This window comes from Monodon monoceros, unplaced genomic scaffold (assembly GCF_005190385.1).
Source record: "Monodon monoceros isolate NGI ecotype Baffin Bay Population unplaced genomic scaffold, NGI_Narwhal_1 Super_Scaffold_19, whole genome shotgun sequence".
Taxonomy (NCBI): Eukaryota; Metazoa; Chordata; class Mammalia; order Artiodactyla; family Monodontidae; genus Monodon; species Monodon monoceros.
Window position 1 is genome coordinate 63,593,652 of NW_021703775.1, and position 17,200 is coordinate 63,610,851.

At 46.9% G+C, this 17,200-nt stretch overlaps 1 protein-coding gene across 6 annotated transcripts in view; it reads left to right on the forward strand.

Moving 5' to 3' along the window:
* Window positions 1-16,372, forward strand: part of XDH (xanthine dehydrogenase) — a 61,090-nt gene extending 44,718 nt beyond the window's left edge. Inside the window, exons 25-36 of one of the 6 annotated variants that reach the window (XM_029232266.1) lie at window positions 2,452-2,643; window positions 2,821-2,966; window positions 3,757-3,838; window positions 4,346-4,441; window positions 5,078-5,206; window positions 5,796-5,870; window positions 8,331-8,383; window positions 10,177-10,291; window positions 10,950-11,015; window positions 12,471-12,659; window positions 13,979-14,155; window positions 15,767-16,372. In XM_029232266.1, the coding sequence (XP_029088099.1) occupies window positions 2,452-2,643; window positions 2,821-2,966; window positions 3,757-3,838; window positions 4,346-4,441; window positions 5,078-5,206; window positions 5,796-5,870; window positions 8,331-8,383; window positions 10,177-10,291; window positions 10,950-11,015; window positions 12,471-12,659; window positions 13,979-14,155; window positions 15,767-15,817 (1,371 nt within the window). In that variant the 3' untranslated portion in view covers window positions 15,818-16,372. Of the gene's footprint in view, window positions 1-2,451; window positions 2,644-2,820; window positions 2,967-3,756; window positions 3,839-4,345; window positions 4,442-5,077; window positions 5,207-5,795; window positions 5,871-8,330; window positions 8,384-9,266; window positions 9,313-10,176; window positions 10,292-10,750; window positions 11,016-12,470; window positions 12,660-13,978; window positions 14,156-15,766 lie in introns of those variants that run through there. The other 5 variants (XM_029232268.1, XM_029232269.1, XR_003794940.1 and 2 more) reach the window with 5 other exon arrangements.
* Window positions 16,373-17,200: the final 828 nt, after the last annotated feature.

A 17,200-nucleotide genomic window follows, 5' to 3' on the forward strand; every position in this document is an offset into this window, starting at 1 on the left:
GCTAAGGGAAAGCAAAAATGGAATTGAGACATATAAAAATCATCTAGGATGACTAAGACTGAAAAAAATCAAAGACCCCCAAAAGCAACCTGTGGGAAAGAGGCTATAAATGGGGAAGTAAATTAAAGCCAAAATGAAACGAACAAACAAAAGCTACCATTTAGCTCATCAGAGAGATGAGTTATCACACTTTAAAGAAAGAACAGGATGCTATAAAAATGAAGCAGTCTAAGAATAAAAATGAAGCCTTGTGAATTAAAACTGTGAAAGCAGAAGGGTTGAAAGAAACTTGAGGTGCTCTCTTAAAAAAAGAGAAAACAATGGGGAAAAATAGCAAGAAAATACAAGAAAATCTGAGGACCAGTCCAGGAGATCCAAATAATAGAAGTTTCAGAAAGAAAGAATAGAAAAAAGAGAGAGAAGGAAAACTATTAAGAAATAATTCAAGAAATTTCCCAAAACAGATGGGCATATATTTTGAGATTAAGAGAGCCCATCCAGTAACCAGCACAATGAAGGAAGATAGACTTATGCTAATTTACATTATTGTGAAATATTAGAAACCTGAGGACAAAGGAGATTTTACAATTTTCAGGGAGGAAAAAAAACGGAACTCATTCCAAGAGTTGGAAAGGCATTGGTTGGATTTCTCAATACTGGGGAGCTAGAATGCACTAGTAAAATGCCCTCAAAATGCTGAGGGTAAATGGGAAACTTAGTGCCAACCTAGAATTTTGTATACAGCCAAATCATGAATTAAGGGTGAGAGTAGAATAAAGACATTTCAGACATGCAAGTTCTCAGAAATGTACCTTTAGATATACACTTTTTGGGAAGATGTTGACGGTTGTACTCCAATCATATAAGGGTGTAAAACTAAGAAAAGGGAAGACATGGGATCTAGAAACAGGAGATTCAATGTGGAGAGAGGCAGAGGGAATCCTTGGGATGAATGTGAGGGGAAAACCCCTGGGCGACAGCTGAACAGAAGCCTAGGGGCTGCCAATTTAAATAGAAGTTGGCCAGAAGGCTCCAGAAACAATTTCTTCAAAAAGATGAGATTAATAGAAAATCAAATGTGTTTGAACATATTGAAAACAAATTTGTAGTAATATGTGCATAGAAAATGAAGCAAATGAAAAAAGTAAAGATAATTGTTAACTCCAAGGGGGGAAATATTATCAAGAAAGAGAAGTAAACCTAGTATACCTACATGGTTCAGCTGTAAGTGATGTTTACAGAATGATTAAATGGACAGTTGATGAGAAGAAAGTATAACTATACAAGGACGAGGTGAGATAGGAAGCTGGTGTATATGTAGAGAAAGGGGGCTGGGCGGGAACTAAATCCTCCTTTTCCATGATGGGAAAACAGTATAAAAAGTCTAAAACTGAACAAGTCAAGAAGTGGCAATATAAACATTATTTAGAGACGTGGAAGACAATGTAAGTAGCTGACAAAGAATAAGTGGTTGCTTCTGGGGAGTGGAAGGAAAAGTGGAGGCAGGTGCTGTTTTGTATAACGTGGCTTATGGAAGTATTTGATTCTTTAAACTATTTGCAGTGCAAGTTTAATGAGAATAAAGTCACCCATTTTTTAAAAGAGGCAAGTGATCAATTCCAACTAGAAGATCTGGGAGGGGCTCCTCCATGTGGGAGCTGAATGGGGATTTTAGCAGGTGGATATGGTGGGGAGGGGCCTTACGGGTGAGAGTAACATGCAGTCAGAAAAGAGGATCAAAAGTATATTGGGGGGACTTCCCTGGTGGCGCAGTGGTTAAGAATCCGCCTGCCAATGCAGGGGATGTGGGTTCAAGCCCTGGTCTGGGAAAATCCCACATGCTGGGGAGCAGCTAAACCCGTGCACCACAACTACTGAGCCCGTGCTCTAGAGCCCGAGAGCCACAACTACTGAGCCCGCATGCCACAACTACTGAAGCCCACGTGCCTAGAGCCCATGCTCTGCAACAAGAGAAGCCACCGCAATGAGAAGCCCATGCACCGCAATGAAGAGTAGCCCCCACTCGCCGCAACTAGAGGAAGCCCGTGGGCAGCAATGAAGACCCAACGTAGCCAAAATAAATAAATAAATTTATTTATTTAAAAAAGAAAGTGTATTGGGGAAAGGTCAGTAAGTGTCTTGAATTCCATGCTTAAAGATATACAGACTTTACTCTGGAGATAGTAAGTGCCACTTTGAAGCAAGTGCTTGACCTGCTATGACCTTATATTTCAGAATGAGGCATAAATTAGAAGGAGGAGACACAGAAGGCCAGGAGTGCACTAAGGAGGCTTGCAATACCCCGGGAAAGAAATAATTTGGGCCTGAGGAAGAACAGTTGACTGTGGGGCTGGCAGAGGTGGGGATGCTCACAGCCCTTGAAATTCCTTTTCGGAGGAGCCAATGAAATCCATGCATCGTTCTCTCCCATTTTGGTTTCTTCTGCTTCAGATAATGGAACGAGCTCTACTCCACATGGACAACAGCTATAAAATCCCCAATGTCCGGGGCACTGGGCGGCTGTGCAAGACCAACCTGCCCTCCAACACGGCCTTCCGGGGCTTTGGGGGGCCCCAGGCATTGTTCATTGCTGAGCACTGGATGAGTGACGTCGCAGTGACCTGTGGGCTGCCTGCAGAGGAAGTAAGCGGGGAATCTGGGGGCACAAGTCAGAGGGGTTAACCTGCTTTGTATCTAGGACATCTCCCGTGGGGGTAGAGGATGGGCAGGTGCTGGTGAGGGGCGGGAAGCTCAACTTCTAGTTATGCCCCCCTGGTCTCTTGCCACCGACCTGGCCTCAGTGTCTCTCTCCTTGGGAAGGTACGGAGGAAGAATCTGTACAGAGAAGGGGACCTGACACACTTCAACCAGAGGCTTGAGGGTTTCAACTTACCCAGGTGCTGGGATGAATGCCTGAAGAGCTCTCAGTATCACGCCCGGAAGAGTGAGGTTGACAAGTTCAACAAGTAAGCGCCAGGAGGGGAAGAGCCTGACGTTCTGGGGCTCTCTGGGTTTCAGATTCTATAGCCTTCTTGCTGAACTCAGAATAAGAATAATAACTTAATAGGTAACTTAGGAGGCTGCTGTGTTTGCTAACTCATTCACAGCCATCTCTTTAAGATCCTGAAATGGTCTTCAGCCCTGGGGCTCGGGGCTCACAGCGCTCAGCGTCATAGCACATCAGTGTGGTCCATCTTTATACGTTTGTCTGCCTTCTGGGCAGACGATGTTCTAGAGGACACTGGCCTGGGACTAAAAACACCACGTTATGTGCCTGCCTCTGACACTAAGCTATAAATGTGACCTTGGCAGTCACTCCATCTTCTTGGGTCTCAGTTTCATCATCTGTAGAGTGGGGATAATTGTGCTGGCTCTGTCTTTCTGACAGAGTTACTTGGATAACCAAATATACAGCACAAAGAAAGTATTTCCATTATCATTAGCGAGCCACAGCTCCTCCCTGGGGCGAGTAGAGTCCAAGATCACCAGAGCACTCTGGCCCAATCTGAATCCCACTCAAGGCTTTCAAGGGTGGGCCCTGTTTCAGCTCCACTGGAGGATCTAGAACCCAAATTTCCGCTGTTCTCATTTTGTCTACACAATTGAAGCACAACTCAGTTATGACAGAGACTAACTGCGCAATTCCAAGGATGCTTTGTTCCAATTTTACAAAGATATTGACATAAAATATGTTCAATCTGACATGAATATAGTGGAGAAGTTGCTATGAGAATTTTTTTTTTTTCTTCCCTCCAGGGAGAATTGTTGGAAAAAGAGAGGATTGTGCATAATTCCTACCAAATTTGGAATAAGCTTCACAGTTCCTTTTCTGAATCAGGTAATTGCTTTATATAATTTTGTCCATCTCCACTGCACTGGGGCCCCATTTCCCCCTCTGCTTGTAGTGTTGCAAGGGAAAGCCCATTGTCACGGGAACAGAGCTGAACAGAGGAACTCTTTGCTATTTAAATGAAAGTTGAACTTGCACGTACTTATTTGATCTGGGGTCAATGTCTAGTTCTTATCTTCCTGCCTATAGCACTATGGACATCTGTTCTGCCTTTCTGATCCCATTTCTTCATCAGGAGAATCAGGACAAAGACCTACCTCCCTCTTAGGATAGGTGACAGAGAGATATGAAAAAATAAAGTAGTTTTGCAAACTACTGAAAGACTATATAATTAGATCATGAGATTTATATTGCTTTGATTTTTCTGTCTGAGGTTCCTATCCAAATTTCTACTGCTGGTTTTCTTTTTCCTGGGCTCCAGTACTTTTGGTCCCAGGCCTTAAACTGAGTTAGGATTTGCTGAATTTTCTGTTTGGTATCGTTCTCTTCCCTTAGGCAGGAGCCCTGATCCATGTGTACACAGATGGCTCTGTGCTGGTGAGCCACGGGGGCACAGAGATGGGCCAAGGCCTTCACACCAAGATGGTCCAGGTGAGCAGTCTGGAGACCATGGGCATCCGCCCCAGCACTGTGGTGTCTGCGTGAGGGAAGATGCTGTGAAAAAGAGAGCAGTGCCACATACCAGAAGCAGAGGCAGGCCTAGGCTCTGGCTCTAGCCCTGCTGCTCATTTACATGTGACCCTGGGCAAGTCTGCTCCTCCTCTTGGCCTCAGTTTCCCCATCTGTGCAAAGGGTTTGGCCAGGTAATGATTCAGGCCACTTCCATCACCAGCACTCTAGGGCTCTGTGACTGTGTGTAAGGTGTGTGTTATGTGTATTAAGGTAGCTGGCTACCCTCATGCACACGGGACTCCTCCCAGGGGCGCTGAATTAGAGTTGGCATACCTGCTTGGCTTGTGGGTACTGGCCAAACTGGATTTTTTTAAAAGCCAGGGTTAGTTTAAAAAGGCATTGTTCCTCACCATTACATTTATGACTTTTTTTAATCCAACCAAACCACTCCATAAAGTGCTGCTTCAGATTCAGACAGATGTGAGAACATCCGAGTCTCAGTAGAATTATGGTTTACGAAATGATTTTCTTTTCTGTAACAGTGAATCTGAATCCCATCTTGGGGAGAAGGTAGCCAAGCCCTTCCCTAGGGGGTGACGTCCTCTCTGTTCGCAGGTGGCCAGCAGAGCTCTGAAGATCCCCACCTCTAAGATCTATATCAGCGAAACAAGTACTAACACTGTGCCTAACACCTCTCCCACGGCTGCCTCTGTCAGCACCGACATCTACGGACAGGCCGTCTACGTAAGGAGCCTCAGGGGCCGCCGTGCTGAGGGCCAGCCCGAGGCGGGGGGCGTGGAGAGTCCCCGGGCTGGGGGCTGGAATGGCTCCTTGCAGGCTCGTGGCTGTGGCCATGCCTCTGGCTCTCTTCTCCAGGGGACACCAAGCTAAAAGAGGGGCTCAAGAACCACAACCACTTCCATCAAGGCCAGGAAGGATGAACGTGGGAGGGCAAGGGCAGCTGGAGGGAAAGCAGGGGATTCTGGGAGGACACAAGACAATGGAGCGAAATTGAAATTCGATTGTGGGGTCAGGCAGGTCAGACCACGTGCTTTGTCTGATGTCATCAAACAAAGGCGTTTGACGGGAGAAGGCACCTCCTTAGGGATCCCTCAACATCTCCCCCTCTGTCAGCCTCAGGACTGGGTCAGGAAGTGCTCTCCAAGCAAGAGCCAACGGCTTCTACCCTGAGACTCAGACATTCCCAAGAGGGTGGCAAGGCTGTCTGAGAGGCACTCTGGGCACAGCATCGCTTGCAGGTCCTCGGGGTTTTGTTTGGGTCTGGGAATGCAGAGGACTGATGTGTCTGCCATGTGGGGCATGTGTTCTTCAGGAAGCCTGCCAGACCATCCTGCAAAGGCTGGAACCCTTCAAGAGAAAGAATCCCAGTGGCTCCTGGGAAGACTGGGTAAGTCTGAGCTGATTCAAGTCGCTTTTGCAAATTAAAGTGAAGTTAAGAGCAGGGCTTTGTCCCCGACCCTGGGCAGGAATAGGAGGTCGGGATCTAGTCACACAGGCAAAGAGAAGTTGAGGTGCTCTGTATACTTTCACAGGACAAGTAAATGCTCAGCCATACTGGGCCCCTCTCTACAATGTTCATAGTTGAGGGAAGTCACTTGAGGAGAATTTTTGATCCAGAATCTTGACAGCCCTGTGGGAACTAGGGGTTCAGCTACCCTGAGCCTCAGAAGACGGGGTGAGTGCTACCTCCGCCTCACTGAGAAGTCTTGGTCCCTTGGGGCTGGTCCCTTGCCCCACTTGTCTGCAGTCTTGATGAGCCTCGTTTTCTCCAAACCTCCATCTCTTGGAGGGCTGCCCCAGGAGCCTTTCCCCTTGCCCAGCTCTGGGGTCCGGAGACTCTATCTGTGAGGGGGCAGGGAAAAGATACTGCCCACGAGTTTATATCGTCTCTGTGATTTTAAGAGTGACACAACAAGCACTCATGATAAGAATGAGCCCAGTTCTCTGATTTCTGGTTCAGAAGCCTGCATGTCAGAAGCCCTCAGAGGGAGGCTGCAAGGAAGTGTCTCTCAGGTGAGAGACCTCAGCTTCTCCCATGAGCAGAAGTAGCAATGGTGGCCCTGCCTCACCTTCCCCTAATGTTGGAATGAAAGGACTGGATATAACAGTAACACATAAAATGTGACCACACGTGAACCAGCACAGATAGTACAAGTCTCCCTCAATAGAGTCAAAGAAAATAAGCTATTTCTCTCTGACTCACTCACCTTACTATGCCTCATACAACCTGCACTCCCCTGCCCACATTCATAGACACCACATGAATGTGGGTTGATCTTGGTAGTTTGAATTTTAGTATGGATTTGTAAGGCAACGTAATTGTTTTTAATAATGCCTTTCCAATCCGTTGACCTGGGCTTTGTCCTCAACTATTGGCCATGTAGTCGTGTTCCTTATAAGCAGATAACCCCCAAAAGGCCATTATCAGAAGGGTGTGATCAGATGACAGGCATCAAAGCTCTTTAGTGTTTGTACTGCACTGAAAAACAAGCCATCACTGCCACCACTATGATCTATGTATATATTTGATATCATGCACATATAGTAAGGATCCTAGAGAAATTTTTTCTCTAAACCTTAGTTTTCTCATCTGTAAAATGAAGATAATAATCTTCATAAGTGCTGATCTTATAGGATTGCACTGAATATTAAGTAAGACAGTATCTGCAAAGGACTCAGTAGCATTTGGTATATAGTAAAGTGCTTGGTAATTGACAATGATCATGATGCAAACTATATCAGTAACAAATTAAATCTTAGAGCTGTGGATATTGAAAGAGAGAGAGAGAGAGGAAGGAAGGAAGGAAGGAAGGAAGGAAGGAAGGAAGGAAGGAAGAAAGGAAGGAAGGAAGGAAGGAAAGGAAGGAAGGAAGAAAGGAAGGAAGGAAAGAAGGAAGGAAGGAGGGAGGGAAGGAAGGAAGGAAGGAAGGAGGGAGGGAAGGAAGGAAGGAGGGAGGGAGGGAGGGAGGGAAGGAAGGAAGAAAAGGAAGGAAGGAGGGAAGGAAGGAAGGAAGGAGGGAAGGAAAGGAAGGAAGGAAGGAAGGAGGGAAGGAGGGAGGGAAGGAAGGAAGGAAGAAAAGGAAGGAAGGAGGGAAGGAAGGAAGGAAGGAAAGGAAAATTTATTATGTAGTTAAAGAGATAGAATGGATGGAGAGATGGATAGCTTTATTAACAGGAAAGTGTAAGTAGGAACACAAGGCTAACATGTTAAATATCAAATGAGCAGTGTACAGAGCTGCTGTTGTAATGCCCAGATTAGGGAGTAATCACAGGAGAAGTGGATGAAGAGGCAAGCTTGCGCTGGTTGCTGAGGGAAGAAAAGGATTTGGACAGATATAGCAGAGGACCCATGTAAACAAAGGTGCAGACGTGTGGGGACATGAAGGATTGGGAGAGACTTAACACTTGATTTTGGCTGGAGTAGCAATGATGTGTGTGTTACATAAAGCCAGAGAGAAGACTGGGGTCCTGAATGTCAGGCATTTGGTCTATTGCTCTGTAGGCAATGGGGAGACATGGAAAGCTCTAGAGGAGGGGAGTGTCATGGCTAGTGTGGTGTGTTAAGATGACCCCTCTGACTTGGCTGGGCTACACGGCAGGGCGAGGAGGCGACTTGAGGCAGGAAGACCAGTTAAGAGGCTACTGCAGCGCTCCAGGCTTCAGATGACGAGGACCTAGTGCAGGGGGTACGGTGAGAAGGGGAGGTAAGGTATGCAAGTGAGAATCACTAGGAAAAAGAGTTGATCAGCTTCCAGATGAGGAAGACGAGCTCCTGAAAGCTTAGTGCTGGGCCCACGTTTCTGGAAACCATGGTTCCCCCTTCCTGACGGCCATTTCCTCTGCTCAGGTCATGGCTGCCTACCGGGGTACAGTGAGCTTGTCTGCTACCGGGTTTTACAGGTAAGTAAGGGGCTGGTCTCGCCCATCTTACAGTGTGTTGTCATCTTAACCTCTGCAGAGCCCTCCAGCACTGAACTCTGTCAGCCTATGGTCAGGAGAGAGCAGTTCCACCAAAATGTTTGTCTCTCCAACGGACTCCCACTAGCTTCAATTTAAAGAGGCTCTAAAATACGTGGGCTTACCCAACTATGCGCCAGAAGCACGAGCTGTTATATCGGAAGACCTCTGTTCTAGTTCTGGTCTTAAAGTATACTATTCCACTTGGGGGGGATCACTGGTTCTCTCTGAACCTGTCTCCTCATTTATTGACATAGTGGGTCAATTACCAGCCATTCACCCCTCAGCATTCTCCTGCAAGAACCAGAGGCGTCTGGTGTTCCGAGTTACCCGTGTGTGTTACTTTGTGCTACGCGTCAGATTTCTCTAAGGAGGCTTTCCTTCAAAAGAATGAGAGGAGGATTTAGAGCACATAGTCCTGTTACAAAATGCGGAATTCAGTGGACTTAAAGTGAGTTTTAGAAAAGAGCACGTATCTTCTGCAACTTTAAAATTCAGTAGCAGAGACCCTGTCCATCTGATTTAGAAGCTGTAAAAAGATATGATCGTATTTACTGTCAGCCATAATGTTTTAGCTTTCCCTGGGAAATTTAACTAGTGCCTTTTCTTTCACAGATCAGTGGATTTGGAAAATAGTTCAATGTTTGCTTTAAAAGGTCTTGTGTGAATTTATGAATGTATATAATATATATGTAATATAAATGTATATATATATACTTTTAGGGCAAAGTAATGTTTTGCCAGCGTTCCTTGGGTTATGTAATATTTGACCTACACAAACACAAACTAATGCAAGTTTTCTCATAAGTTCCTATTTCATTTTTAGAGTTGATAAAACTGGGGTTATATGAGGGAACACCCAGATGAAGATGGTGAGTTCAGAGGTCAAAGAAGGTGATGATCTCCTGGGGGAAGCCTTTTCCCTCAGCCCTGTATCAGTTTTGTTTTCATGCAGATTCTGATCACATCAGCTCACATCATTATTTCTGTGGAGTGAATAGAATAGCACAGATACAGATTGTCATAAGCAGAGGACACACACACACACACGTTCGTATATGTTGACTCATGCAAAATTGGAATCTTATAAGATATTCAGGATTGAAAAAGAAAAAAATTTATAAAGGAGCATCTGCTTTTATTAGCAACCCTTTGCTCAAATCATTTGTTGAAACTTAGAAGGGATCAGTAGATGAGGAGGAATACCAGGCAAGGTGGCTGCGTTAAGAGGCACCCAAGTTGGCACGAGGTACTGATCTTATTACCTTTCACCTCGAGAAAGGTGAGCAGCCCCGTGAGCAGGTGAACTTGTATGAAAAGCTCACAAGCCGGCCCAGAAAGAACCTTTGGTTCTGAGATCTTGAATCCCTATTCAGTAGATCATTTGGAGTGTAGCTTACGTGTCCTTCGTGAGCTCAGGCAGATCTGTCCCCTCCATTTCTACCATGTAGAGGCCAGCATGCTGGGACCCTCCACTGCTCAGCTCTACAGAATGATTCATATAAAGGCCATTGGCAAAATAGAGCAGAGACAAGGGACAAAATGCTCCGGAGTGCCTGGGTTTCATGAACAGGTTCAAAATGTTCAAAACTCATGGACTTTTTTGAAGAACAGCTGAATAAAAAAATAAAACCTTTAGCGTCTCAAGATTTTAGGGGACAAGCTATCTCTGTGTGTATGAGTGGGGGGCATGTTCCTCTTAATACATGTGCAGTATTTTCTCTTTTCTACCCCAGGACACCCAACCTTGGCTACAGCTTTGAGACAAACTCAGGGAATGCTTTCCACTACTTCACCTATGGGGTGGCTTGCTCTGAAGTGGAAGTTGACTGCTTAACAGGGGATCATAAGGTAAGAAGTTTGCAAAACTTTAGTACTAAAGGGAAAAAGAGAAACGTCTGAAATTGCAATACAAAGAGCTGATAGGAATGAACTTTCTGGTTGGGAAAATAATGTGTTAAATCATGCCTTGGCAAACTTCCTATAAAGGACCAGAGAGTAAATATTTTAGGTTTTCTGGGCCACAGAGACTCTGCCTCAATTATTTCACTCTGTCTTGTAGTGAGAAAACAGACATGGACGTGTGTAAACAGATGCTCATGGATGTGTTCCCATAAAATGTAATTTATGAACACTGAATGTGAATTTCGTATAGTTTTCATGTGTCACAACATATTCTTTTTATTTTTGTCACTCATTTAAAAATGTGAAAACCATTTTTAGCTCACAGGCCGTAGAAAAACAGGGTACAGGCTGGGTTCAGCCTGTGGAATGTAATTTGTGAACCCCTTCCTTACATGATCGACCCAGACACAGACAGGTTCAAAGCCTCAGGATCCTGGGGACCTGCCCTTCCTACTCAGACTCCTGCCTGACTGTGCCTGGAGTGCTCTGCTTGTGAAAGTACTACTCAGGTTGGCACTTAATAACCTAAGGGTCACCAAGACCCCTCTATCATTCCACACATCCCTTTCTTTTCAAACTGCTTTTATTTTGTTCTCTGCACTAGAACCTCCGCACAGACATCGTCATGGATGTTGGCTCCAGTCTGAACCCTGCCATCGACATTGGACAGGTAAGACTCCTGGGGCGTCAGAGTGGTGACAGACTTGGCCACTGATGTGCCCCACCACCTCCTAGGGTCCCCAGCCACAGCATCTTGCCCACTGTCATTTTTAAGCAGGTCTGAGCACGGTACCAAGTGAGTCTCCCTGAGTGGGATTTAGGTAGATGAGAGCCCACCCAACTCTCGGGGCGGAAGACAAATCCACGTGGTTAAACTTGGAAAGGGCACTCATATGTCAGAAAACAAGATGATGGGTGGTGGGAACACTGGGTGTGCACACACTCAAACACGCATACATGCACACACACGCGCACACATGCATAGTCTGAGCGGGAGCATGGGGGAGTGGAGACTGAGTTTGGGATCAGTGTGCAGGTCGTGGGGTCTCAGGTCAGAGGCATCTTCTCCCTCCTCATTCCTCTTCCACCGAGGACAGCTGTTGTACCCTAGGAAGTAAATGCTACCAAGCGCGGGGTGGTGGAGGGTCCTGGGAGCAAAAGACATGGGTTCCAGCAAGAGGAATAAAGGGGTGGCTGGAAGAAAATCACTTTTGGAAAATATGAGAGTATTAAGCAGAGCAGCAGAGCAGAAAAAGACAGAGGGAGGAATCGAGAACTGAGGTATTGAACATCCGGCAGAAAATGTGCATTGTTTCTCAAAACTGGACAGTTACTGAGTATAGAGAAACTTAGTCATAAATCTGTTTATTAACTCCCTGAACAACTGTGGTGAGGAACCCCTGCTACAGGCAGGCGCAGAGCTCAGCACGGCAGACACAGATGCTCAGCACCTGGTCTCCCCCAAACACACTTGTTTAGCTACGATGGTGCCACATATCACGATTCTGAGCAGTGAGGCTGGGAGAGCAGACGTGTGGGCCAGCAGAGCATGGCAGTGCCCTTTAAGAGATCTGTAAGCTACAGCAGAGGCGCTCTTCTCCCAGAGGGCAGGCAGGCCTGGGAGTTCAAAAAGCCTCAATTCTACTGTCCAGGAAAGTCCTCCTCTCTTGTGGGGCTACCCCAAAGCGCATGGTCCCACCCAGCACAGAGGAGGGGCGTGGGCCCCTGCGGCACACTCAGCCACCATCAGCCCACGAGCTTGCTTCTCAGCTCGGGGTCGCCATTTCTCCCCTGGCAACGTGGAAGGAACATCTCCATCTGCCCTGCGGCAGGTTCTAATGGGAAATTACGCCTACAGCTGCGTGTCCCTCCTGGAATGGCCGACAAGTTCTGAAACTGATTTCAACGTCAGTGCCTTTGGTCTGCCTACACAGATGCCTGGCAAAGGCCCAGATCAGTTATCCTGGGCTGGGGCGGGAGCCAGGGAAGCAGTGGGGGGCTGTTTTCAGCTTCTTTCCAGGCTCCACTGCAGGTGGGGCTTGGTGCCCGCTGTGGGAAGCAACACCTGTCTTTGGGTGACGGGGGCGGGAAGGCAGGGTAGCCACGGTCTCTGTCTGCCCTGCAGGTGGAAGGGGCATTTGTCCAGGGCCTGGGCCTCTTCACCCTGGAGGAGCTACACTACTCCCCTGAGGGGAGCCTGCATACCCGTGGCCCCAGCACCTACAAGATCCCTGCATTTGGCAGTATCCCCACTGAGTTCAGAGTGTCCCTGCTCCGTGACTGTCCCAACAAGAAGGCCATCTATGCATCCAAGGTACTGTTGCCCTGGGTCTGTGCTACCTTCCAGTCTACACTGTGGGAAACCACGGGTAGTGATGAGGGGCTCCAGCCACCCGCCATGTGGGTCTGTGGGGGGCTCATGTGGAAGAGAGAGGAGGACCTGACACGAGTCTTGGTGAGGGCGATGGAGGGGTGGGCAGTCCTGCCTGGGAACATAGGGAACTGGGTCAAGGATGACATCACCTCTGTGTGGTCCAAGCCAGCTCTTGTGGGTACACTCGAGGGATTCCTTAGTCCAGTCCTGTAGGTGGAATCCTGACCTACACCCCCGTCTCAGGTGTGCATCCCCAATGCTTGATCTTAGAGATGATCTCACAGTTCCAGCACCCACGTTGTCTCATGAGAATCAGCCTATTTACCGCACATGGGGCAGCGCCTCTGTGCACACACTTTCACCTCCTTCAGTGTCCACCACTAGACCTTAAGTCTTGATCAGCACGCCTGGATGGTTAAAACCATCCTTTATTTCCTCCATGCTCTGAATAAGTATGAAAAACGGTTGAAGATCAGTCAAGCTGATTGATAACAGTTGTTGGTCTGGGAAGGATACAGATAATTACAGATAATTACCTGTAACCAGTGAGACACAGCCCTTTGCTCATCTCACGGTTTACTCTACTGTGGGAGGGCCTGGGATACTTTGTGATCCTTGCCATTGGCTCTTACACTTCACTGCACATCAGATCACTGGGCGTTGGAGCTCATGATAAAAATGCAGCTCCACTGGGCTCACCCTTAGAAATTTTGATTCGGTGGGTCTGCGGTACAGCCCTGGAACCTGCGTTTTTAGCAAGTGTCCCTAGTGATTCTGATACAGGCAGTCTGTGACCTATGCTTTGGGGGATAAAACAACCTCTGCTAGAAAATAGTTTAATTCCTATTTGTCATGATGCCTCTATTTCAGCAAATTGTAAGAATAATTATGATGCCTGCAAATGTTGGTGACAGAGCTGCAGGTGGATTATTCCCCTAGGCTTATTGCTGTGAGGAAAGGGTCAGATTTGTTTTTTGTCTGTAAAATATAGTTACTTAATATAACTTTCAATGGTCCATCGTATTTGCACGGTGTCATCAGAGAAAATCACGTAGTAAGAGTTAAAAGAAATATACCCACAAGGTTGAGTCATTTAGTGCACTGATTGTTCTCAGCCTCTGATTAATTTTGACCGTTCCTCCTGTCTTGCTCGATGTAGCCACTAGTGCTGGCTGGGCTCCCCAGCATCCCCAGCCCTGCAGGTGTGGAAGCTGGGCCCTCCCCTGACTCCCCGCCTACACTCTGCTCTGTCCACTCAGGCTGTTGGGGAGCCGCCCCTCTTTCTGGGCGCCTCCATCTTCTTCGCCATCAAGGATGCCATCCGCGCAGCTCGGGCTCAGCACACAGATAATAATACGAAGGAGCTTTTCCGGCTAGACAGCCCCGCCACCCCGGAGAAGATCCGTAATGCCTGCGTGGACAAGTTCACCACCCTGGTATGATGCCCCCTCAGTCTGGGGAGGCGGGGCATAGGCTGGGGAAGGTTCTGTTGCAGAGAGAGGGGTGAGACAGTAGGCTCTCTCTCAACTGGGAAGCCTTGGGTCCACGCCCGCCCTCTGCTATGCAGTTGAGGTACCTCCTCCAACCTGCAGGAAAATAACAAGAAACCCCTTAAAGCTGCAGCTTGCAGCTAGGCCTCCTGAGAGGAAGGAGGGCTGTTTGATGCACATTTATCACCCACAGATTTCATTATTTTCCATAACGATGAGGGTGATGGATAAAACTCCAGAAGAGCCTAATCTTTTGTGTCCATCACTGGCATTTTTGAGACCCTTCTTTGTTAAACACACTGTGTGAGGTACTAAGGAAATGGAGAGAAAAAGAAGAATTAATGAATGAATGAGATGGACCACATATGTTCTGTGATTACCTTGTGCCGTGCTGATACTGGGGACACATAAGTGCCCTTGAAGAATTTGCAGCCTTTTAGGAAGCCAGATGATTGCACTACGTGGTGATCGGTCACTACCTTGGAGGCGTGTGTAGCCGTGAAGTCCACGGTCGCTGGAATCATTTTGGGGGAGCCCCTATGTGATACTTGTGGAGACAATGCCTGGCAAAAGGAGACTGTGCCAGGACAGTTTCATCCACTGTTGGATGAAGCAGCCCAGTCTCTGAGTTGGGCTGAAGTGGGCCCTGCACACACAGGACTCTCCAGTTGACTTGGCGGCCTCTATTGAGTTAGCAGAACTGGATTCTTCCTGATACCCAAGTTGAATTTCCTCCTGGATATTTGATAGGAAATTTGATAGGCCTTTTGGGTTTCAAGATGAAGTGGGTACTCATGAACCCAGAGTTCCTGGGATGGGAAGGGTATAGGAGAAGCCCTGGGGACAGGCAAATCCGCCATCCGTACTGAGGGTGAGGAAGGCAGATGGGTCCCCAGGCAGGCTGCCCTTTAGGTTTTCCAGTAGATTTAGCGTCAGGGTGAGGACCACACAGCCCATGTGCAGGGCTCCCAGGCAGTGAGATGCCCACACCTGTGCAGCAACCTTCCCATAGCCCAGAACCTTCCCACCGTGGCCCCAGTGCTGACAGTTACCCAAACCCCATTCTCAGAGGGCAGAGGTGCTGCATGGCTCCCAGTAAGCGCACACAGATTGCAAAGTTAGCTCCTTGTAAATAATCTGATGCAGAACTCAATGATTTGATAAGCCCCTCCTCTGAGGCCCTAGACCTAAAGCAAAGTTTCTAACTTAAGCCCCTTTGTGATGCTACAACACCCAGGTGATTTTAAATTCCTGCAATGGGTTTGCATGAGCAGCTGATCCACGAGCCAAGTGTGCTTTTGAAGGACTGTGTCACGTGACAAAGGACCACTTCTGTATTTGGTCATCCCTGGATCTCCAGAGCCTGCCACAGTGCTTACCACATGGAACATGCTTAATAAAAATAAACGAATGACTAGGAAATTAAGGGGTCCTGCCCTGGGGGCACTCCCAACAGCTGGGACTGCAGAGTGGTGTCTGGTCTTGGAATGGTGGTTGGCACTGGTGTCCTGAACTATGTGAAGACCCTGCAATAAGTTCTCTGTTGTTCCCTCCTAGTGTGTCACTGATGTACCAGAAAATTGTAAACCCTGGTCTGTGAAGGTCTGAAGAAAAAAGCCCCATTGGAGTCTTCTTATCCTACACTGGGGATTCCATGGAAGATGGAACTTGCCCTGCAGAACATGAATTTATAAAAGTTGCAGGATGACAACGGTGTGATTCATCAGGATGGTGTTTGGAAGAACATTGAACGCATTGGAAGATTTTGATCAAAAATATGATTTATAAACACAATGATAAGCAAATTCAGAAATGTTAGGCCCAAGTGGCTAATAGGCAATTAGCATCATTTCATGTCTGTTGTAATCATGTATTTGAAATAGATTTAGGAAGTGTTTGTGCTATGTCCTAACTCACTGGACAGCCTGTATAACCTCAAGTGTTGACAGCATCTGTTCTTCAAAGAGGATTTCCACAAACCTCCAGAAGCGTAAACCAAAGTAACTCTAAATCTGTGAGCCTTCCTCAGAAAGCTTTTCCTTCAAACCAATGAGCGTCATATTACAACCTCATACCCACACTCAGATTTGCAATGGGACAGTGGGGTGAGATTCAAACCTCTAAGCACTTCATTGGAGAGAATAAAGAATGACACAAATTCAAGGTTAATTGGATTTAATCTTCTTAAGCTGCATAAAGTAAGATTATTATATAACACCAAAAGCCATCAAACCCAGTTACTGAGTACCTACAATGCATTAGCTTCTTCCTCTTCTCCTTTGTGCATTAAAAAAAGATCAGGTCTAAAAACCTTCAACTGAAGCCGGTAGTTCCCATCTACTCGAATCAAGATAGGCCAGAGAAAAAACAGTCAAGGAGCCTGGGTTCTCATCCCAGCCATGTCTCTAATTATCTTTGTGACCTTAGGCTGTCACTTCCCTTTTCTGTGCTTCATTTTACTGCAAAATGAAAGGATTGGACTGGAATAATCTCTTAAGGTCTTCTCTGGATCTAAACGTCTATAAATATATGACCTAAAAACTCCAGTTACATAAGGGAACTGCAGCGCTCAGAGACTTGGTTCCCTTACTGTGATGTGCTATCTGGGCTTCATGAACTTGACTTAAATCCCCCCAAGTGTCTGAGGTTGGAAAAGAGAATAGGAGAAAGGCAAGCATCCCCTCTGCTTGTTCTGACGGGTGATTTCATCACTACCTGGTGCTAGGTGGACAGTGTGACCTTGTCATGTGCCTTCACTGTATAAAATATCCAGCATTCTGCTGGATGGGATCCACGGTTCTGGACACAGGAGAGGGATAGTGTAAACCACGCAGCTGAGCCCGGTGCTTGATGTCACCAATAAATGAAACCGTCAGCTGGTTGGCATGTGAGAAATGCTTCTTCATCATCATAATCACACCAGATGCTGACATCTGCCATATATTAGCCAACCTTCACTGCCAGAGAATGCACACACCAAACACTCACATC